The following is a 24,126-nucleotide window of genomic DNA, read 5'->3' as shown; positions in this document are numbered from 1 at the left end:
AGACTAAACTTCACAAAATCACTTTATAAAAGTTTCTTCCTTACTTTAACTATGCATATGTATAAACTGTTTTATTTGTAAAGCTGAATTAACTTGTAACCAATACAGTTGTTCATCTTAGAAAATAAATTAGTTAGCAACATCAGAATAATATATTTACTGATCATCCATAAAAAGTAATAAAATAATCCTGATAAAGGAAATACAGGGTAGTTTTGTATACAGAGACAAATTATGTTAAAGTAAAAAATAAGATTTTAAAATTTAATAATGACTTATAAAGGATTTAATCCTGCAACTCTGATTTCTAGTCATGCAGGGCCACAAAATATCAAGAACTAAAATATTACAAGTACTTTTTCTGGATACAAGTTACACAATTCATTCCTACAAGGAACATACTGAAGCTTAAAAAACATTTATTATACTAAGATCATACCTAATTTATTCATAGTGACCCTAATATCATTAAGCTTAGTTTTCTTTAACCCTTAAAAATTATTGTAGCTTAAAATGAGCATCATGTGTTCTAGTACTAGTGCTTAAAAACTAGTAATAATAAATATATTTTTAAAGAAATAACTGAATTATCACATAAAAAACAGGATCAATAGCTTAATAATAGGATTAATTAGTACTGTTCTGATTTAGTGTCTATAGACGTCTATTACTTACTTTTAAAGAAGCAACAAAGTTAAGAGAAGGTCTTGTGCATGAAAATAGAGAGAATGATGTGTTTCCAAGTAACTGTATCCAAATTATGTAGATTTTGCCAGTGGTGATAAATGTTTTCAGTTTAACAACATTTTATATAACTAGATCAGTGAAGTAGTTATGGTGTCACAAATTTCTCCTTTCATGACTATCCTGTATTTATCATTTCATGATAGGCAGCGATTAAAATATTTATGTTCTTTAAGCCATTTTTCAGTGTTTCTGTGGATAATACCAGTTTTGTAATTACTTTAAAAGTGTGAACAGTGTTCATTTTACAGAAAAATGAAACTCTGGATTATTTTATTAACACATGCCACCAACAGTTGGTATACATACAGTGGAATGCACTACCACTTGTCTTGAAAATAATCTTAAAATGTGTCTGTTCCTTAAGTAGTATTTGTAATGATTTCAGAGTAGTTTAAATGGATTCAAATGGATTAGTATGGACAAGTCAAGAACAATTGTAGAAGTACTTTTCTCAAACTACACTGCTAAACATATGGTGTACTATAGTGCATCATATATACACTTTGGGAGTTCTTCAACATGCCATAGTAAGAAAAAACATTTATTACAATGCACTGTTTCCAACCACCTAAAAAAATCCCAATACTAGTGCTATCCCACTACTTTCAAGGTAGTTAACAATCATATCCTGAATTTCTTCTAAACTGTTTTCTTCAAACTTAGATCAGTCTAAATGAGAAAACAATAAGCAGTGAGATCAAAATCCCTATGGAAGTTTTACCATTGTTCTTTTTCACTAATGTTTGACACTTAAAAAACCACAAGAATTGAGTTTCTGTATTCACAAATCCAATAAGCGTATTATTTATTGGCTGCAGCCCATTCATGAAGAAATTATGTAGCATGAAGCCCCTGTGTAAACTGATATGTATGCTTGCAATTTTTAATTATTTTCATAGATCTAAATAAAGAATTTAATGCCAGATGTGTGGTTTCATTTCACAATACATTTCAGTGTTGATACAGATCAAGATTAAATCAACACAACCATTAATCCTAAATTTTTAAAACATACTACCCATAAGAAACCATCAATGTGTAATTCACATAAATAGTTTAACCTCATACTGCCCCTGCTGCACTCAATACATGTTCCTTCTGATAATTAAAATATCCTTTTCTCATAACATTTTTACTCTCCACCTGTATGTGTATGGCCACTGCTTGTCTTTATAAACCCTGTGCAACAATGTATCATAAGAAACATTTGCATATTTAGCAGAGGTAGAGCATTTTTAGTAGTATACACCTTTGTCCATATGAAGTACAGTACTAAACAGCTAAAAGTGAGTGTCCAGAAATAAAGTATTTATAATACTTTCACATATAACTTAACTATACATACTTGTTTACTGTATTAACACATACACACTTGACTAACAATAAAAATCACTTCAAAATACAACTGTAGAATAGTTTTAGTTTGAGGAAAAAAGAAAAAGACTCCCACAAATAAATATTGTTTTCTGATTGCATTAAATTTACCATGAGGTGGTTTTACATTCATAAGAAATATTCAAACACAAGAACTGACAAAATAAAATATGCTGTACCTATGCTAATAATCTTAACAATACAAACAACATGTATTAATTTTACAATAGATAAGTAAGATAAAAATTCTCAAATTGCTTATCACTTAGATGTGATCTAAATAATCATTAATAATAAAAGATTTAAAATAAGGTCAAGGTTAAATACAGTCTCTGTGAAGAAGTAAACAGTTTCTAACATACACATATCAGATTGATTGTTAATCAAGCATGTTAATGAAAACTTTTGTTTTCAACTTTTGGATACAACCAGTTTCACACCAATCAAAACTATATAAGAAAACTTCTATATAATTTGAACATAGTGTTTATACTTATTATAATATTTTATCTAAGCAATGTTTCTCTAACCTCAAGAAAACCATGTCTTTGAAAAGAGTTATAGTTCAAGAAAGAATAATGTCAACTACACTACATTTGAAAAATCCAATATCGACAAAAGCCTTTCACTCAACAGTAAAGTTTTTCAGGCTGACTGGGATATGAAACATGGTAATGGTTGAGACAATATTTACAGAACATGTTGACTGACAACAGCTGTTATGGTGTGAAATTAATTAGGTTTGTTGAAGTGTAATTCTTTATTAATTCTATATATTTATCACAACATATTGGAACTATGATGCAGATTTCTGAACATTGTTTATTTTAACACCATTTACTACTAATTATTTTCTTGAACGTTACATGGCTAATGATACTTTATTGAGAAAAACACTGCACTCAAAATGCACTACTTTGTTCATTTTGTGATAGTGAATATTCTTTACAAATTATACATACAGACACATTAGATATATATTATATATACATACTTTCTATGTTCTTCTCATTCAGTCTTCTTTGAAACACTCAAATCTAGATCACCATCTAAGAATATTGAAATGATAAATTCATTTAACTTTCAGTTTCTTGTTTCATATGTTGGAATAAGTATATTTATGTAAAAATTTATACCAAAATTTACATTTGTGCAAATTTATATATATAAAAAAAATTATTAGAATGATCTTTTCCAACATAAAAGTATGTTTTAAGGATAACATATTTATTAAAATATTTATCTAATCTTGTGAATATATCATGTTATCAGATTTGGAACATAAAAAAATAAAAAGAGAGATATTTCTAGTATTCCTAAGAATAAAGACAAAACTACAAAGAAAGCCAAGTAATGTTGCAAAAGTTAAGATATTTAAGGTATAAAATAAACTTACCAAATACTGAAAACTTTCTTGTTTACAAAGACAGTTATTAGAATATGAACACATTTAGAAAATCTAAAACTTTAGAAATACATTTCTCTTGTACATATGTAATGATATAATTGTGTTTTATTAGCACTGACTATGATTTTGATGTTACACTGTTTTAGTTTATCATAAACCAAAACATGTACCCAAATCTTTTATCATAAAATATTTGAAATTGCTAAAAAACAAAAAACTTTGATAAAAATTTAATAATAATCACTTAATGTGACTATAACTTTAAATTTAAAAATATAATTCATTCTTTCAAAACATTAAGTTCACTCACACTATATATAAGCTGTTAAGCAATACAGATTCATTGATGAAACAAATATAAATTCACATGATCTTATATGCCAGTACCAAATTATATATTTTAAGTTAAAAGTAAAAAAAAAAATTAATGGCCAACATCTGGAAAATGGATAATTACATAACTAGTATGCTTAATAATTATATTAACTAATTTCTATAAAAATAAAACAAATGTACTTTTCTGAATAATCAGTCAAGAACAGCCTTCACTAATGATAATGGTCAAGTCACGAGTCTTGAGAGTTCATTATATTACAATAGTGTACAAGGAAAACAAAATGTAAAATTAATCTTAACTATACTAAAATTGGTAAACATGCTATGGAGAAAATATCTGCACAATACTGATTTGCTAATACAGTCACATGCAGTGGGAAGTCAATAGATGTACAGCATACTTATTTATGATGCATGAAATGTTCTTTGCAGTGAAGAAATCTATGGTTTTCTGATGATTATAAGGAATTTATTGCATTATTGCCTATAGTGTTCTGTATAAGCAACGAGTACTGAAAAAAACTAACTCTCACTAGATATAATGATCTGAATGTAAATTAATTTTGATTTACCTAACCATCCCATTACCAATTTGTTTTCATAAAATAAGCTACAGGTTTAGGATCCACACATTGCATCATAGTGACTAACTTTAGAGTTTTGCCTGTTGCAAAATTCAGCATAAAGATTTGTACAAATTGATTGAAAACACTAATTTTGTTTGCCAAATGCACAGAGAAATGTATTAATTAATTACATTAATTAAAATATTAACAAGATTCATGATTCAATGTTTTGCACATTTGTTTTGAATTTTATGTGTACGTGGTCAATCTGTGTTAGCTGTCACTAATTTATTAGTGAATGTCTACAGGGAAAGCAGCTAGTGTTTCACCCCCCACTGCCACTAAAATTTTATCAACAAAGAATGCCTCCATGGATGATTGGTGAAACGTGTATGATGTGACAGGGATTTCAACCTGTTACCGACAAATTATGAGTCGAGTGCCCTAAAAACCTGGCTGTGCCATGCTTTTTTTTTTTTGCATGTGTGTAATCATATATTATTCATAAGTTCATACATAGCTTCTTCCACAAGTTGCTTACAAAATATATTTAAAATCTGACTGGATCCAAAAGGACATCACTTCCAATTGTATGGTTAAAATGATGCTTACATGAGAGCAAACAGTAGCAAATAAGACCTAGTGAAGATGAAAATATTTACACAAATACAGAACACTACAGGATTAAGTTGCATGCTTATAACACTAAAATCAAAATTAATAAAGCAAATTTCATGTTAATACACATTGTAGATACGTTCCCACACAGTGAATATCACAGTATGAAAAACATTTTTCTTTGTTTGTAATGACTTATATTTTCAGTCAGTTGTTTAATATATAACAACAACAACAACTAGCAAATAACTTTAGGGTTTTGAGTTTCTGTTTTATGGAATAAATAATGTGGTTGAATTTCCATGCATTAAGTATGAGAAATACGTAATTATTGTACAGGAACTATACAGCATGTTAAATATCTAGCCAAACTTGAATATCAGTGTAGATGTGTCACATGCTTTTAGCAGGTAGATGGATATCAGGTCTTAACCTTCAACATCATAATTGTAATTTGGATATGTTAAAAATAAACTTATCAACATGACTGAATTTATGTAAAAATATGTAGTCACAAACAGTAAGTGTTTGGTTTAGTTTATCACTGATGAACAACCATTCTTTTGTACTCCAAATGTAGATGGATTTTTAAAATATATTTTTATTTTATTCATTCAAATTATTAACAATAATAACTTACTGTTCTTGCTGTTGATGATATAAAGAATTACAACACATAATAAAGAACCTATAAAAATGTACAAATATTATTAGTATATTTTCTTAGACATAGACTATACAGTTTCATAAAGTCAGGTTACATACACCAGTATTCATTGCAAAACAAGCAATTACAATGTGAAAAGCATCTAAAACTAACAAATAATATGTTTTAATGTAAGAATCACAATTTCCTCAAGTTAGGAAAAGTATTATAATGGAGTAACATTACTGAAGAATTAACATACAGGACATTTCAAAATCTTAATATAAAATGAATATGTTTAAGGGATGAAAAGCACTAACTGACAGCAAAGCAAATGAACTATACCACTATGTGCTGTCAAGTAGTGTCTTTCTACTACATTGGGGGCTAGAATGTTAACATCAAGAGGTAAGTTTTTACCTTACTTACCCCCAAATTGTAGTACCTTATTTCCTCATCATTTAATTTTTTTTTTTAAATTTCAATTAATTCTTCACTTGGGAGAGCAGTCACCTTTCCACTGCCTGCAGACCATCTTGGAAAGGTGATACAGAAGTGGGATGATGTGGGCTTGAGCTACCACATCTTGCTCCCCTAATTCTGTTTCTAGTTCTATATCTATTCTTTCTCTTTATTTCTTATGTGAGACTGGTGAATGGAAGTTAAGACTGGTAGACAGTGCATATTCATTGCAATGTGAATCTTACTTCTTCAGTCACCTCCAACCCCTAGGGTACATTTTATAATCCCACATTACAGCTTGTACCTTGGAATTTTTTCATTTGATGCAGCATTTTTGTTTCAGCTTGTTTTTGAGTTAAAATCACAAATTATATAATTAGTCAGAAGTTTGAATTTGCTGTTTGTAACAAGGTCCTTCATTAAAATGTAATTATTTTCACTAAAATATATTTCAATAAATACTGAAAAAAGTAAAACATCATAAATAACTATAATGATACCACAGAATTCCATTATAATTTATCAAACTTAGTACCTAAGCTATGTTTTGTCTAAAAGCATATGAAATTTTGAGCAAATTTGACCAACCTTGCAACTCCCAAAAAATATTGAAGTAAATCTAAAATTATCTGTTGTTTCTTTCTGGAATTACTTCAAATTGTAACATGAAACTATAATTGTTTATCTTAAGTAGCTTTAAACCTGGAACAGTATACATCTATTTATAATTAAATTTATTGTTTTACTGCCCTTTGAATTGTGTCTTAACTACTATCTGTGCCATTATAAGTTGTAAATCACCTGAGACACTTGCAGCTCATGTTACATGATTAAATTACATCCAAGTAGATGTAGAAGCAGATCCCCAGAGTGTGAAAGTTCCAAGCAAGGGGTAATCCAGTTGGCAAAGAAGACATACTGAAGGACCAGGTGTGATAAATATATACCACCACTATGATGAGCAACTTGTGTGGAGCAGGTACAACAACCTGTTGCTGTTGACTGAGGTGGTCAAGTACTGCTTTGGATAGACACTGATATGAACAGTGGTTTTGAGGAGGAAGAAGGAAACAGGAGAGGGTTGGTAGAAACACATTAAGATAAAACCCTCTAACAAAATACCATAAACTTGAATGTCAAAAAGGAAAGGGCTGCTGTGATGAATGAAATTAGCCAGTAGAGCTACCATCAGTCCGTTACCTGAATCATTGCCTGCAAACAAGGTATTGCCTCACAAAATGGCAAACTGTGGTCCAGTGAGAAGCTGAGACAGACAGAGCTACAAAGGGTAAATGTCAGAAGACAGGACACTGAGTAACTCCTGGTTCCAATGGGGCACCTGATGCAAAAGGTGGGTAACTGTTGTACAGAAGCCACCTGAAATTCTGAGAACACAGTAACTTGTCACACTTAAAGCATCAGAGAAAACAGGGCCATATTACACTCCTGTACGTACAAAGTGGAGCAATGGGTGTGCAAGAATGCAGTATCATGACCCAAAAAGTCCTAAAGAGAAGTGAACTACATCTGTAAAAAAACACATGGGCTACAATGGAAGGTAAGAAGGAGAGGATTTCCCCAGAAAACCTCATAGTACTCTTATGAAGATCCTCAGACAGAAAGAGGACTGAGATGGGGTATTATAAAAAGTGTTAGAGAAAACCAAGGTGGGAAAACAGGGCACAGGAAGGACGAATAGGTAAAATGGGACCCATACCCGCTAAAAAAAAAACAACAGGTAACTATGAACCCACAACTGGTGGGCCAAAACGTGGGACCCTACTAAAAGTCACAAGGTCAACTGATCCAAAGCCTGTAGGTAACTGAGCATACCAATGACATCACCAAACAGAGAAGCAAAAGCATAGTGTAAACCCAAAAATAAGGAGATGGGGAAAAAAAAGAAAAGAGCAAAATAATTATGGCATGAGATAAAACATCACATAACTGAAATTAACCCAAGGACTAAAGAGAATCCTCAGGAAGATGCAAGAAAGCAAAGTGAGCTTGGAGTGGAGGAAAATCAAAAATTCATCAAAGGGCATGAAAAAGAGACAATGTGTGTACCACAGACTGCTCCCACAAAAGCTGAGAAATCCCCTGATGGGTCACCTGCACCTGTGGTTGAAAGTGCAGTAACAATTGAGTGATATACATTTTAAAAGGTAACAGAAATGATAAAGGTTTGTGATATGCATTCAAAGTAGTTCTCAAACAGAGGGCAACAAAAACTGAAAAAATTAATCTTGTGAGAATATGGAGAGTACTATATCTGAATATTATCCTTTCAGAACACAGCATTAAGCATGTCATTTGGCAGAGGAAACGTTTGACTTTCTATTGGTTATATGGATAATTAGATGCAAGATCTTTGAATATATTCTGAAAGACAGGATGAGACAGGTGAATGCCCCCATGGATACATTGAATATAAGAAGTAGAAGTAATTTTGAAAGAGGAATAGCATAGAACTGGAAGATTCAACATTACTGATAAAATGATGAAATTGTTTGGAATAATAGGACAACTGGAAAAAGGTATCCAAAACATCAACCCTGGTCTTCCAAAAACCTGGTGATTCTTTGATGTCTAAGAGAAAAGAAACCCTCTATAAGGAACATAAGAATGAGAAGCAACCAGTTGCAAAATGACAGTTCAATAATATACCAGTCCCTAGTCTTCTTGGGGACCATAAAGAGACGAGAATAATAACTCTGAGTTGGGGTAAATACTCTCTCACAGTTTACACAGTTGTAAACTACCACAAAACTCAAATGACTGACAATTATAGAACACATCCACTCTAGACAATGTTAAAAAAAAAATTCAGCATAAGTGCTTATGAAATGCTACTGTATAAGGAGGTTGTGTTGTCCTCCTGTTGGTTTTGAAGGCTAATGTTACATGGATGATGAGATCATGCACTAGTACAATTCACATTAAATGTTTTTGGTTTTTTTTGGTAGAAGGTAGCATAAGGCTAGTGGCATGCAAATCTCATAAACAGATGCATGTGTGGAGATATAATCTCAATTTGCTCTTTCTATTGGATAAAAATATCTATACTAGCAATGTTAGAGAACGTCATGAGAGACAAAGACAGACAGTAGGACCATGTTATATGGATGTTGAAAATTGAGTGATATCTTAATAAAACATACTATAGGTGTTGACAGACCAAAATATAAATCTTGAATAGCCAATTTTTATGAATCTGTAATTAATTAGACACTCTGAAACCCATAAAATGGTAGAGGAAGAAAATATAAAATGAAAAATTCAGAGTGGAGATACATCATGTGAAACAGAGAAGTGATGACTGAAAATTTATTCAAATATTTCCTTTTGAAATTAAAAAAAATAAAATTTTAATAAATATAACAATTACAAACTATGTTTTGATACCACACTTATTGCCACACGTACAGTTATGTTCAGGTATAACTCTGTAAAATAGGTCATGACGTACACAATTTGACAGTTCCATATTTGTAAGGCTAGTTGTTCGTAGTTGTTGAAATTTAGTTACATAATATGATGAAGACTGCAGGGAAGTAAGCAGTTTAAATTCAATACAATAAAGTTCACAATTCAACAGTAATCTTTTATCTTACAAATACTAAGCTATAAAAATCTTAAACATATTATCATATTATGTCACCTGTGGAAAACAAACACTTACAACAAAGCCAGCCCAAGAAGAAGGTTTCTAATACCAAATACCCTTTCTTGTCCACAATCAGTCCAGCTAAAATGGTAACAACTCCAAGACCAAGATTTTGAAAAGACTGCATTCTAAAGAAATACAGTTAATTCTAAATGTTAAATCATTGTATGTACACATACCTTAGTATTATTTCATATTTAATACTCTGTTGCTGCTGTTCATGAAAAAAGCTAGTACATTTACTAGGAAAACTTCTCAGTTAAAATTAAACATAGAACAGGTATTAAGTGATAGTACCTAACATAGATAAGATTTACACATTCCAAATGTGCAAATGGAACATAAATAAGTAACCAAACTTCAGCAGTGTATCTTTACAGCTGTCACTTCATACAGGTACATTTCAAATATTTTCTTTTCCTCAGTAACTATCTATACAATAGAAAATTTACAAAAATATTGGCAATGAATAAAATGTCACAGAAAACAGGCAAAGAAATGAGATTCTAAAAGTATGAAATTTTTAACTAAATACTGAATGGAATGTAGAGGGATATTTAGATAACCCACTAAGTAGTCATGGTTAGGCATTTTCAACTTCTTTCTGTGTCCTTTGTGGCATAATTTGTTCAAAAATTATCTTACCTGCCACAGCAGACCCTCTACAAACCAGTACAGTCAATATTATTTAAAAATTAAAGGTGTAGATTTGAAACAAATTAATTTCACACTAGTGAAGAAAGGAGGAACCAGCATACTTTTTGAATGGGTAAAGGAAACAATGATCATCAAATAGTTTACGTTGGGTATTTTGTTAAAGGATTTATTAACTTGATACAACTGTAATGCTACATAAATATGGTGGTATTATGCACTGAGAACGGTTGTGTTTATTGGGAAGAAGAACTTTCAATTGAAGTGGCCTAGGAACCCAACTAAAGAGAAAAATTATTAAACAGAGTAGCAAATACTACATTTTGTGAAACAGTACAAAAGGTAACATTCTGAAAGCAAAATGATCAGAAAAAAGAAGAGAAAATACCCCTTTACCCTCATGAGTCAGCTGTCTTAAATAGAAAGAAAGAGTCAGCTAAAGAAGAAAATGCAACATGAAGAACATGTTAATGTGACCTTTACCAGTAAAATTTCAGGGTAGTGATGTAAAGCCCCTAAAAGAAAGGGTAAAGTGGACAGCAAGCTATGATAATGAATAAATGAATGAAAATGAGTACATGTGGAGTAAAAAAAAAAGAGTCAAATAGGAATAGAAAATTTCGAAACTGGGAGAAGATATTCAAGGGACAGGAGCAATAAATAAAAAAAGAAAAAAAGAATTCCATCAACAGGCCAAAGAGAAACAATTTAGTTTGGAAAAAGACATGGTAATAGAATCAACACATACCACCAGAAACAGGATAAATCTCAAATTATACAACAATCAGAAGAGAAAGAAAGACATAAAATTTTGTATTTTCAGATGCAAGTAAGAAGCTTGTCCAAATACTTTGGCAAAAACAACAGGAATAAAATAACAAATGTCAAATACCTGAATTAAAATAACAGTAAGTCTTACCTGACCCTCATGAAGAATAGAAGAACCAAATGTAAAAGCAGGCTGTGGGAAGAGCTTGTTATAGTTGTCCAAAGACAAGGCAGGGTCAGCAAAATTTAGAGAAGCAGAAAACTGATGTGCAATAATGGTAACACTGCCCAACTGTCTACTAACTTCAATTGCTACTTAAAATATACATTCTACTTTGCATCAGCTCTCAAGGCTTAAGATCTTGCACAAGGGGGAGATAATTTTGCAAAAGACTTATGAATCTCTGTTAAAAATACTGTATTCATGCCTGAAAACACCATTAAATTGTGTCTAGATGAGTAAGAAGAGAATAAAAAAGGAAAATGGAACATTAAAATTACATGTGAAAAAATCCTGAAATTACATTTATATTCAAAAGACCTTTTAAGATATCTTACAAAAAATTAAACAGATGTGCATTTTTTCAACTTCTTAATTTTAAACATTTCATTGCACTGTATGTTAATGATATCTACACTTAGTGATATGGTAGAGAAAATGAAAAATAAAATATAAACATTTACCTTAAAAACTTTTGACATTCATTTATGAAGTTCTAGAGATTATTCAAATAAAATATGAAAACTGTAAGATGAAGAAAAGTGTTTTATACTTAAAATTAAAATAAAATTAAACTATTTGGGTGCAAGTAACAACAATAAATAACATATTTTCAGTGAAAACACTTAATCAAAATAATGTCATTCTTTTATTAAAGATTATAAGAATCTTGTATACAAATTTTACCAGTTTTTGTGAAGATATGTTATGATACCTGAGAAGTTACAGTATGTATTGTTACAAAAGTGAAATTCCCATATGGTTTACCAGAAACTGCAAAGGCCCATATCAAAAGAATTGAGAAAAAAAATTAGTTTAATGCAAGAAAATATAAGTTTAGGTAAGAAGTTTCAACTAAAATAATTTAAACATTTGCATCTCCTGTTCTTAAAAGTGAAGGTTGAAAAGATAACACTTCAAATGTTAACTGAATGTTAAAAATAATAAGTGTAAATATTCTGTAATTCTTAATGAAAAATGAACACAAGACCAATTGATATACAGCTGAAGAAAATAGTGAGCTTTTGGTATACAGAAAGTGCTCAAGTGGAATATTGCACTAATTGAAGAGCATAGTCTTATGCTGATTTGATCATAGACTGGCATAGTACATATTATTACATGTAGGGGTGGGAGTTCCATTCAAATACTTGACACATGCACAAATATTTTTAAGGAGTGATGTGAAGTATTAGCTATCTGTTCTGTAGAGAGATGAGTAGCATTTATGAAACTGGCTGTTACTTTTTGTAATGCATCTGCAACCTGAAAGTGAAGAAAGCACATTACTGTCATACTGAGCTGCAAACTAAAACTTTACATTCACAGTCAGGATATACTCCTGTTATGCTACACCTAATTCAGGAAAGAAACACACAATTAAAAGAAAGAATTGGAGCAGGTAATCAGTTTTCAAAGGAAAATCCCATGTGAAGAATTCAGAATCTGTAAACAAAAGCTATTTATGCTTGTATGCAAAGACCTGGCCTTTTTCTACAAGAGCTGAAAAGTACTGTTCATAAGAAGCTTGAATATCAAAACCTAACTGAGTCCTTACACAAGCCAAAAGGTTTGAATCTGCAACATGAGATTAAGACACCCTCTGGCATTACAAGTACCATCAGAAAGGACTAAAAGTAGATAAAAGAGTTTAGGACATTCAAAAAAGCAACACTCAGAATTGGAGAAAACAGGTAACTCTGTAGAAACAAAAAATATAAAGTTCAGCTTTACAGAAGCAAATCACAAACAGATACAGCCCTACATAGCTGGAATCACCTAACACAAAACCAAACCAAAACAGAAAGCCTCCAGATGTCAAAAATAGTCCCAGAATATAGTTCAAATATTAACACCTGTTATAATAAGGAAATCAAGATTCCTTCAAAATTATTTTTATATGGAGGAGACAGTGACACAGTTTCAGTTGAGCAGTACCTCATTTATGTCTCAAGAAACACAAGTCCTGTCTCTTAATAAAAACTTGCAATAACAGGCAACAAAAATATAAACCAAATGAAATAGAGCTCGCAAAGAAATTAGTCTCAGAGTAGCCTGTTCCACAAATAATTTAATAATAATAGAATATCTGGAAAAGTTAGGGAATGAAAAAGCATTATCATAAATTAAGCAAGAGGGAAAAGAAGAAAAAATCTGGTTTCAATGAAAACCAAATATGCAAAAACAAAAGATCAAACACACACATCAGGAATGGGGAAATGGAAAAAACACAAATAACGTAAACATGAATAACCATAAGAAAATCCTGAATGTCCAAAGAAGTTCCTGTATGACATTTTTTATCTTTACATCTTAGCTTCTTAGTTTATTAATGTTTTGAAAATGAGAACTAATTTTGCAGAGATAATGTAATGAAATACAAAAAAAAATATCAGAAGTCATACTTATAACATTAAAAACACACAAGAATGCTGGGAAAGTTTAACAATAATATAAAACTCAGAGGAAGCTTAACGTGTAGTCAAAAAAAGATGCAAACTTTCCAAATGTGAAAAATATGTAAAGTACAAATGATTAAAAAAAGACACAGAAATATAAACAAAGTATAATTTTACAGCATGATCAAAATGATGAAAATCTGACTATTGAAGCAAGGAAACATTATAGAAAAACCTTACTAAACATGCAAGTAAGTTGGAGGAGATAACTGATGGAAGATTATGTGGAGGTACGAGTGAGGCAGTTTGTCACAAGACAATCCAGGAAGAGAGAGAGAGAGAAAACCTATTTGAAAACCATTAGCAACCATTCATTTACAAGTAAGGTACAGTGTTGTTTTTGATAAAATCTAAATTCTAATCCAAACATATAACAATTTGTCTTTATTTTTCCTTAAAAAACAATATTAGCAATATAAAATCAAAAATGTTTTATGTTTCATTATTAGTGTTACTAAAAAAAATATTTCAGAAAGGTCTGAAAAAAATACAGTATAGAAATTAAAACTGTTTAAAACATATATAAAATATATATTTTAACTTGATGTTGCAAAACTTTGGTTTTAGTAAATCAATAAATTTGCATTTTGGCTATAATTATAAAATCAATGTAATTAATCTCTTACTTATTCCTATAAATGAAATAAACACAGTTTACTAAGCATGCAAGTCTAAAAACATGTGTATATCCTGGCATGAAAAAATACCTAGATCTGGTTTAATCCTATTTAACAAGTATTTTGCTGAAGGACTTACATGCCATAGGCTGTACCAAGCTGGTGTTCAGGGATAATTAGAGCTACCATTGGCCACAACCCTGATGCAAGCATGGAGTAAGCAATTCCCATTATAACCTGACAAGCAAAGTCCTCAGTATTAAGTAATGTGAAGAAACAATAAACTACAATCATTTTGTCACTTAGAAAATAAAAAAACCAAAGCATTTCTTTAATGTTTATATAAGCACTAAATACTTTTATAACAAAATCAGGATTTAAAAAGGATTTCTTTAACATTTATATAAACATTAAGTGCTTTTATAACAAAATCAAGATTTAAAAAGAATTTAAATTCAGTAATTTAATGTAAACCAGAATTTTGTAAATTCTGTGTGTATAATATGACAGCTTATAATCCATAAACTGAAGAACTGAAAGCCACAATCCTGGCAGACAGGGTCTCCTGGGGAGTGATATAATGCAGTTGGTATTTAGATGAGAAACCCCCTAACTCAATGTAAGAGTTTAATAGACATGTCACTTAACTCAGCATAAGAGAGCAAAAAGAAAACACAGTACAACATATTTCATAAACTTGACTTACACACCTGTCAGTTTCTTTCTTGTTCTATAGTCTGCCACAATGGAAACTTGGTGATATCTATTTCTCACATTATAAATACAAACATTTTTAACACCTCTTAGCCAGCAATAAGATACTCTACTATCATTATGCAGTACATACTAGTCGTCCACTGCAAGCTAAGAAAAATATAATAAAAACTTGTACAAAATTACTATTGGTATGCTAACTTGCCAAATAGCCTTTATTATTCAGCAACTTGTGAATATGGTGCTGAAGCACTATAACTGTCAATATTTCACAGCCTACTGGTTTGTAAACATTTGTAAGTTAATGCTAAAATACTAATCTGTCACCACTCCACTACCAATGAGTTCATAATCTTTGTGCTTACATAGTAACTAGCTTGCAAGCTCAGTGTCAGAACACTGGCCTATCAATATCAATTAATTTGAAAGTTCTGTAACAACACAGTTCTCTAACAATATTTGAAAACCAAGTAGTTTCTAAATTTACATCTAATACAACCACACCAGCAGGAAATACTTCAGTGCTATTTTGTTTGAAAACTCAGTACCGGCACACTTCAATGACAATACTGCATCTGTAAACTTACGAATAATACCGACAAACCAATCAGTCAATAACTTTGCATCATTTAGCTTGAAAACTCTGCAGCAATATATTAATCTGAAAAATATAACTGGTTTGGGTAAATTTAGTACAAACAAAATATTTAGTCATTGCTTTACTATTAAATAGCTATTATGTTAGTATCATCAGGCTTTACAGTTCAGTATTAGCTGCTTAACCCTTAAAGGTATGTATAACATGCATAACTCTCAAACATTTTGAACAGACTAGCTTATAACAAAAAATGAATGTGATATGTTTTGCATTTTCCTGTTATGCTTGGATTTCAGTTTAAAAAGAATATTTCAAACATTTTTCAAATAAATTGAAAATGGCAAAAATGTTTATGTGTAATATTTTTATTTGTTAATTACTTAAACAAATATCATCAGTTTTATCAAAACTGCTTAAAAAGTTTTACAATAAAAACAACTTTATTGTTTCCATTGAAACTTATTTCTTAGGGCATTGTCATTTCCAATGCTGTAAATACATCTTGCATATAGCTTTCATGATTCAGTGCTGCCCTCTATAGTCAATCATTTAGCTCACGATTACCTGTGATGCTCCCATCTAAATGCCCTTTTTTTTTTGTAGTATTTCTGCATTGTTGCATGCAAAACAGCATATAACAACCTTCCAACAACAGGAGTGAGACACATCGGCCTGGAGCAGTTGACTCCCTTTATACTGACTATCCAATCATCACTTTGAGATAAGATGCACTGAAAATGAGAAAAAAAAATAGCAAGCTAGAACCATACTGAAGTGGTGGAAGGACCAGCACAAAATTTGCCTACACCTCATTTGGAATAACGAGCACCACAAGGCTATCTACCATTGTTTGGGATACCTTCAACAACACAAGGATGAGCACTATATCAGGCCATGATGGCTCTAAACTGTGCAGATTTAAACTAATTATACTGTGGCAGACAACATTTGCCCCTGTACAGGATTTTGTATGGCATAAGGATACTCTGTAAAATTAAGATAAAGAAAAGAAACTTTTCCAGTCAGAGATGGTAAGAAGTATAGAGAACAGTGACTGGAGGTGGTTCATAAACTAATAAAGACATCATGCAACAAGGTGCAAGGGGTGGTTTGTACACCAGCCTGAATATTCTTTTACAATAGATTATGGAAGTGAGTAGCCAAAGAGTGCATATAAAATGAGACCTCTTCAGCCTGATCCACCAAAAAGAAAACAAGCACCTCCCAAAAAAAGAAGGAAAAACAGTATGTTTGCAAAAGTCCTGGTGAGACAGTGAAATCCTAGAGAATGATGAGAAACTTATTTTTAGCCATGTGTGAAACCACTGTTGAAAACTCTGGCAAGATACCAGACTTCATGGAAAAGGAAAAAGAATGAAAACATGAGACAATGTAGGAGAGGAAAAAACAAAGAGTAAGGCCCCCTGACAGATGTTGTACCATGCAATGGGAGTTACAACTGGAGGCTCTAGATCAGTACACTAAGCCAAATGGGCCTTTACTAGCTATAAGCCTATTGGATATTTACTGACGAGATTGCCAGTGTTGAAAACTATGTGCACAGGAAGAACTGATTAAAGCAAAGGTATAAGAGGAAAGAACAGAGAGGATACTATAATAGGAAAAGGATCTATGAAAAGACAGGGAGAAACAAGAAAGAATGTTGATGAGCAGCTTCTGCCTGTGATTCCACAGAATAAGGTACTCCACCAAAAGGACCTTGGAGAAGGAAAGGAGACAAAGATTCCTGAAATAGGAGAGAAGCAAACATACCTGATCAAGTAGGTCATCCCTCCCCAACATGTCCCAGCAATAAAACAACCAAGTCAGAAGAAACATAGCTGAGAAAGTGCTTGCCAATGAAGATAATAGAAAAATTATCTGCTAAAAACCCCAGAGAGGCTTGATAGATTGCTTAAAGGAGGAGGAAGGAAGAAAATTACACAACAGGGTATTAAGAATAAGATAAAGTAGAACTGAAGACAGAGGATTTTACCTCCAACTCTGAATATGTGATAAATGAGTAAAGCAGTTCAAGGAAATGGAATACAGCTCAATGTTAATCCAAGGCATATATAGCTACCAGGCAAGAATGACAAGGAATGCCTGCACTGTAGTGAAAGTGAGAAAAAAAATATCAGGAGAGAGAAAAATAAGTCATTAACAAGATAAGATGCATAAAGATAACATATCTGGGAAACCACATACAGAAACTATGAAACTGCCTTAAGTAGATCCACAACAGAATTGGAAGATATTGTGAACGAACTTGGTGAGAAGAAACTACCAAACTTTTCATTGTCGTAAATGAGATTTTTAGGAAGAGGTTCATCAGGTTAAGAATAAGGCCCAGGCCACAAAGATTCCATCTCCCATCACACAATAGCAATCACCTGCTCAACACACAAAGAATAACTCAATGCTAGTTTAGTTATTTGTGTAGTGTGGCCAATTTCTTGTTGTCCTTTACCAGGCAAAGTGGAAATTATAATCATTTGTGAATTCATTATGTAAAAATAAAAAATAAAAAGCCACTTAATTGTTAAGTGCAGATATATTTGAAAACTAAAAACCCAAATTAAATATTTCTGCAGCTTGTTTTAGTACATACTTCTCCAACAAATACCAATATCACAAATATTTATGAGCAGAAAAAACACACTTTGTTACATGAGAACCAACAAGAGAAATGACAACTGAACATACAGTATAGAGGGAGTCTGATGAACTAAGATAGATTGTGTACTCTAATTGATGAAGGGCTGTTACATATTCAATTGTATGCAACAGCACAGCAATATCATGTGAAAATGCATAAATTTAAGTAGTAGCCTCAATGCCAGTTACACACAAAAGTTTGCATTCAGAGGGCTGAACTGAGCAGATGTTATGTATCATATGAGAATAAAAAATTTTTCTCAAAAATCATTGTCAACAATGATTGTCAGCCTATCACATGGGAATTTACAAAAATAGTCTTAAAAACAGTGATTAATTTCATATAAAATGTACATTCATAATTTATTTAAATTAATTCTTTATTTATTTAGACATTAAACAGTAGAGTAGACATTTGTTTTTTTACCATTCAGCACTAAAATAAAAAGAATATTTACTTACCATAGCAAACCAAGGATTAAAGAAAGAAAATGCCAGTAATGTATGCATCCCTAAAGTTAATATAACAGCTACAAAGACCCATGTGAGATGTCTTCCAACTTTGTCAATTAAAAGTCCTAACACAGGCGATGCTCCAGCTGATACAATGTACACTATACTTAAATAAAAGTAATAAGAAATATAAAAATACAAGACCTTGTTAACTGAAACAGTAAAGAATGTGAGAAAACAGTGTACAATGTAAATCATCTGATCTGAGTGACCTTTTCATTAATATTTCAGTCTCGGGGGACTGACCTCGTAACCATTTTGTACTTGTTATAGTTTTCATGCTATAATGTTTATTACAGTGTGCATATTTTCATGAAATTTATCAGTAAACATTACAAAGCTTTCAAAACACAAAATATCAGATATTAAGTTTCAAGATTTTTTAATTCACAATTTGTTCATGTATTTTTCCTTTTGAAAGTTAACTGTCCAACAGGTAAAATAATTTTGATTTTAAAATTTCTGCAACAGAAAATTGTGAAGTTTCAAATGCAAAATCTCTAACCTCAAGATAATTATTAAACAATGTTTTCCAAAAAACTTTATAATTGATCTATTATTTTCACTGCTTTCTCACTATATAGGTTCAGTTGATTTTACCAACCAAAGAACACCATTAAAAATCAAGAAATAGATATAAATTACTCATTTATTATTCTAAAATGGATAAACATTATAAGAAAAAAACACAAATGTTTATTTTAAATAGCTTAAATGTCATAATATTATAACATAACATCATCGCATAATGTTTAGCAACAAAAATGGACCCAATGGTTCCTTTTGGCTCTCCCACCCTCTAAATTAAAGCTACCATATAAATAATTTAAAATACAATAAAAATTTTAAACCAACCCTTATCATTCATAGTTATCAGGTTCTCTCTTAAACTCATTCAAATGTATTGCATTTGAATGCAATACTCCACATCATCCAAAGGCAACCCACTCTAGAAGTAAACCACCTTGCTAGAAAAATAAGTGCCTTAGGTGAAGATGATTCATATCTTGCCAAAATTTACATTTGTGTTCCCTCGTCTTACTATTCTCATCATCAAGTATGAAAGAAAGATGATTCATTAACACCATCAATTCTCTTAACAATCTTGAACACCTCAATAAAATCTCCTCTAACTCTTCTTTTTTCAAAAGAAACATTTTCAAAGATCTTATTCTCTCCTCCTATGATAGCTTCTCCATCCCTGGCACCATTCTAGTAACCCTCCTCTGAACACTTTTCAATAATTCAATGTCATTCCTGAGGTAAAGATCCCCCAAAATGAACACAATATTCTAAATGTGGCATAACCAGTGGCTTATAAAATGAAATAATGTCTTTAGACTTGCATTCAATATTTCTGTAGATACAACGTAAAATCCTGTTTTCCCGACCAGTAGCAACAGTACACTGCTTGAATGGCTTAAGAGTCTAATCAACCATTACCAAGATCCCTTTCTTTTATCACCCTCTTAAGGTTATTCTCACCCAAATTATACTTGAGTTAAACTATAATAACCCATATACAGTATCTTACATTTATTAGAATTAAAACCTATGTGCCATTTATTTGTCCAAATCATCTAAATACTTTTGTAAAGTAGCAGCACCCTGTTTATAGTTAGCAACATAAAAAGCCTTATCATCATTAGTAAATTTAAGTAATTTATTGACCATTCTTTCATACATGTCATTACTGTAAATCAAAAAGAGCAAAGGTCTTAAGACTGAGTCTTAAGGTACCTACTTGTGATGTTAATTCAGTTTGACTGAGCTCTATTTGTAACAACCCTCTGCTTTCTTCCATCAAGCCCTTCTTCTAATTCCCTAACTTATCCCTCACGTCTAAACAGATTTTTTTAACAAGTATTTCATGTAGCACCTTGTCAAAGGCTTTCTGAATATTCAGATATTTCAAACATACATCCTTTCCCTCATTACATAAGCAGTAACATTTTCAGTGAATGTCAAAAGATTTGTAAGATTTTTTTACGAGTGAAATCATGTTGATTATTCAGTAAAATTCTAAACTTTGTTAACTAGCTTTGTAGATCTTTTTTTTTTTTTTATCAGACTTCCAAAAATTTTCCCACAAGTAATGCAAGAAGAATGGACCTATAATTACCAAGACAATTTTTATTACCACCCTTGAGGAGAGGGAATAACATAAGTCAGCTTCCAATCCTCTGGCACTTGAGAGTAGCGACTGGTTCATGTATAAAATCCTTAATCTCCTTGAAAACTTTTGGGGAAGTATATTATGACCCAGGACCATTACTTTCTTTTTTTTAACTTCCCAATTTTTCTTAAGCTTAGAATTAACTCTCTTAACATAGGTTTGGTCAATCTGACTAACCACATAATCTCTTTGTACTACTTTAAAGTCTACAGATATAATACTTCTAACTTTCATTATAGCGTGTACATTTTCATAGCATATGGCAATTTATCAGTTAACTTCAAGTCTTTCACGTACAAAACACATTTTTTAAGAGAGGTATTTTTACTAAACTAAAATAAAAATTTATCCAAGAATATATTGAATATTTGTTTTGAATAGTCTGTGTGAAAAGTAACATGCGTATAAATACAAAAATATTTTTCCTCATCTCAAAAGTATCAAATTTCCTTTGTGTAATCCTAAAGCCTCCCAAATATATTTCAAACGTTTTTTTCTCAGTAAAAACTTTATATTTTATCTCTTATTTTCTTTACCCTCTCTCAAAATTAGATCAGTTAATTTGACCAACCTTGTTACCACACACACAAAAAAACCAAAATAAGTCTAAATTACTTTTTTCTTTTCAGAATGACTTCAAGTTCTAACATGAAATTAATTTATCCTAAATAGATTTAAGTTCAAAACAATACACATCTACTAATAAATTTTATTGTTTTATCACTTTTTAAGCTACATCTAACTACTATCCTTATCATAAGTTTTAAATTACTTGGGACACTTTCAATTCATGTTACACCAAAGTGCATTACCAATGTACTTGTTTCAAGAAACATTTTCACCATATTATTTCTTTATTTTACCTAATGTTAACTAACCAAATGAGATCCCTACTTTTACACTATAAATACTTTTATCACAATAATTAATAAATACACATGAAAAACAAGAAATACATTACTTACCTGATCTTCTCTTTTCTTGCCGTTGACTGTCAATGACAGTTAAACCTACTTTTTATATTTCTGTTAGCAATGCACTCAATAATTGTTATTTAATTAAATAGTGCTCCAAATAACATAGGCTGACAACATGCAAAGTTAGACAATTTCCACTCTCTCCAAAAGTTTTTGGCTTTCACACTATGCAATAAGAGTCATTACAGATTCATCCAAGCTAATTGTTAACTTTCTCATAGGAACATTGCTTGTACTCTGAATGATATTGACAATCAATTCAGAACAGAATGATATATAATACATCATTTGATAAATGCAAATCTTAACTTTCTATTCATTATCAGTAATAATGAATTTAACCATATTTCAGTCATTCCTATTTTATCAAAATCCTCTATTTCTACCACTGCTGTTATCTAGTTTATTTATCAATCTTGGTGGGTTTGGTGTTTTATGGCACAAAGCAACTACGCTATCCACACCAAACATCCAGTAAAAAGTTAAAATTAAAGTAAAATAATTAAAATTCATAAAAGAAAATTAAGGTAAAACAAGGCAAGGTTTAATTTTTGAATTGAAAACATAAATAGCATTAAATCTAATTTTTTCATCTAGTCAACAGCAGTAAGAGAAAACCTACAGTAATACAAGTTGTAAAGGACTTTCTGTAGCATAATTGTAATTACCATAACTCACCAGGAAGACTAATGGGTAGTTAAAAAAAACAAAAAAAACAGCATCATTAGTCACCTGAAGTTGGCCTTTCCAGTCCTGGTTTAGAGTTATTTGACATCACAGCCATTTTCTAATTTTAAATCAAACTAGATGTACTTCAATTCTTAAAAGGGAATCATATTAAAAAAAGGTCTAATGTATAAATTAAAAACTTAAATAGCATTAAAAAGATCAATAGTCTTTAAAAAACTGAAAACATTTCTAAGGTGGACAGTGTCACCATCCCCAATAACAATGTGTAATGTTATGAATAAACCTTGGGACAAAACATGTTTAAAATGGTTCCATCCTTACGACTCTCAATGACAGCATGACAATAAAATGTGGCTTATTGTAACCTGGACGTTATACAGACAACATGTTGGTGCATCAGTCCCAGATAAACGAAATGATGAGATAAAAGAAATGTGACCAATGATTAGAACAACTTCCTCTTTCCAATCCTTATGGAAGCAAGATGGCCAAAGTCCAATAGAGGGTTTTATTTGGAAAAGCTTGTTTTCACGTTGCTCACTCCAAGTCGACTGCCAACTGGCACGGAGCCGAGCCTTGAATACAGGACCATAGTCCATGTATGGAACAGGCACAGAGCAAACAGATTTAGCTGCAGTGTCTACGAGCCTGTTCCCACGAATACCAATGTAACCTGGTATTCAAAAAACTGGATAGATGTAGATGTTAAAGAGAAATGGGCCAGTCAGTTTTGAATATTGACAAAAACAGGGTGAGAACTAAAGTGAAGCAATTCCAGACCAAGTAGAGAACTGAGTCAGTATAAATAGTGCAATTTGAGTACTGCTTAGCTTCTATGTGATCCAGGGCAAGAGAAATGGCATACAGTTCAGAAGTAAACACAAACTATAGACGGGATTCTGCATGCAACCACCAAACCACAACAAACCATGGCAGAGCCTACAGAGTCACCTGATTTTGAGCTATCTATATAAATAGGAATGGAAGACTAGTTCGAAAGATGTTCAGCAAATAACAAGCAGTATTTCTAATTGGGAGTGTCTGCTTTTCTCAGATAACTTAAAGATAGGTCACATTTAGGAACTGTAATAAGCAATGGTGGGATGGGCTGACTAGTGGACACATCAATGTTAACCATGGACAGACCCAATTCATCCAACTGTGCCTGGATAAAAAGGCCAAAAGGAGCAAAGGCAGATTGTCTGTTCTGAAAAAGCATGGCCTACAGAGGAAGGAAAACACAACCCCAGGTGGGATG

The 24,126-nt window shown here is 31.5% G+C and overlaps 1 protein-coding gene across 5 annotated transcripts in view; it reads right to left on the bottom strand.

Moving 5' to 3' along the window:
- Positions 1-24,126, bottom strand: part of LOC143226044 (lysosomal dipeptide transporter MFSD1-like) — a 46,325-nt gene that overhangs the window by 6,012 nt on the left and 16,187 nt on the right. For 2 of the 5 annotated variants that reach the window (XM_076456451.1, XM_076456453.1), the window contains exons 9-13: positions 18,975-19,131; positions 14,682-14,779; positions 9,840-9,952; positions 5,690-5,737; positions 3,116-3,170 (exon numbers count right to left, since the gene is read on the bottom strand). In XM_076456451.1, coding sequence (XP_076312566.1) covers positions 3,130-3,170; positions 5,690-5,737; positions 9,840-9,952; positions 14,682-14,779; positions 18,975-19,131 — 457 coding nt within the window. In that variant the 3' untranslated portion in view covers positions 3,116-3,129. Of the gene's footprint in view, positions 1-3,115; positions 3,171-5,689; positions 5,738-9,839; positions 9,953-10,121; positions 10,257-14,681; positions 14,780-18,974; positions 19,132-24,126 lie in introns of all 5 variants that reach the window. The other 3 variants (XR_013014258.1, XR_013014259.1, XM_076456452.1) reach the window with 3 other exon arrangements.

This window comes from Tachypleus tridentatus, chromosome 9, assembly GCF_004210375.1.
Source record: "Tachypleus tridentatus isolate NWPU-2018 chromosome 9, ASM421037v1, whole genome shotgun sequence".
NCBI classification, from domain to species: domain Eukaryota; kingdom Metazoa; phylum Arthropoda; class Merostomata; order Xiphosura; family Limulidae; genus Tachypleus; species Tachypleus tridentatus.
The sequence above is the reverse complement of the archived record's forward strand: the minus strand, read 5'-3'. Positions and strand labels throughout refer to the sequence as shown.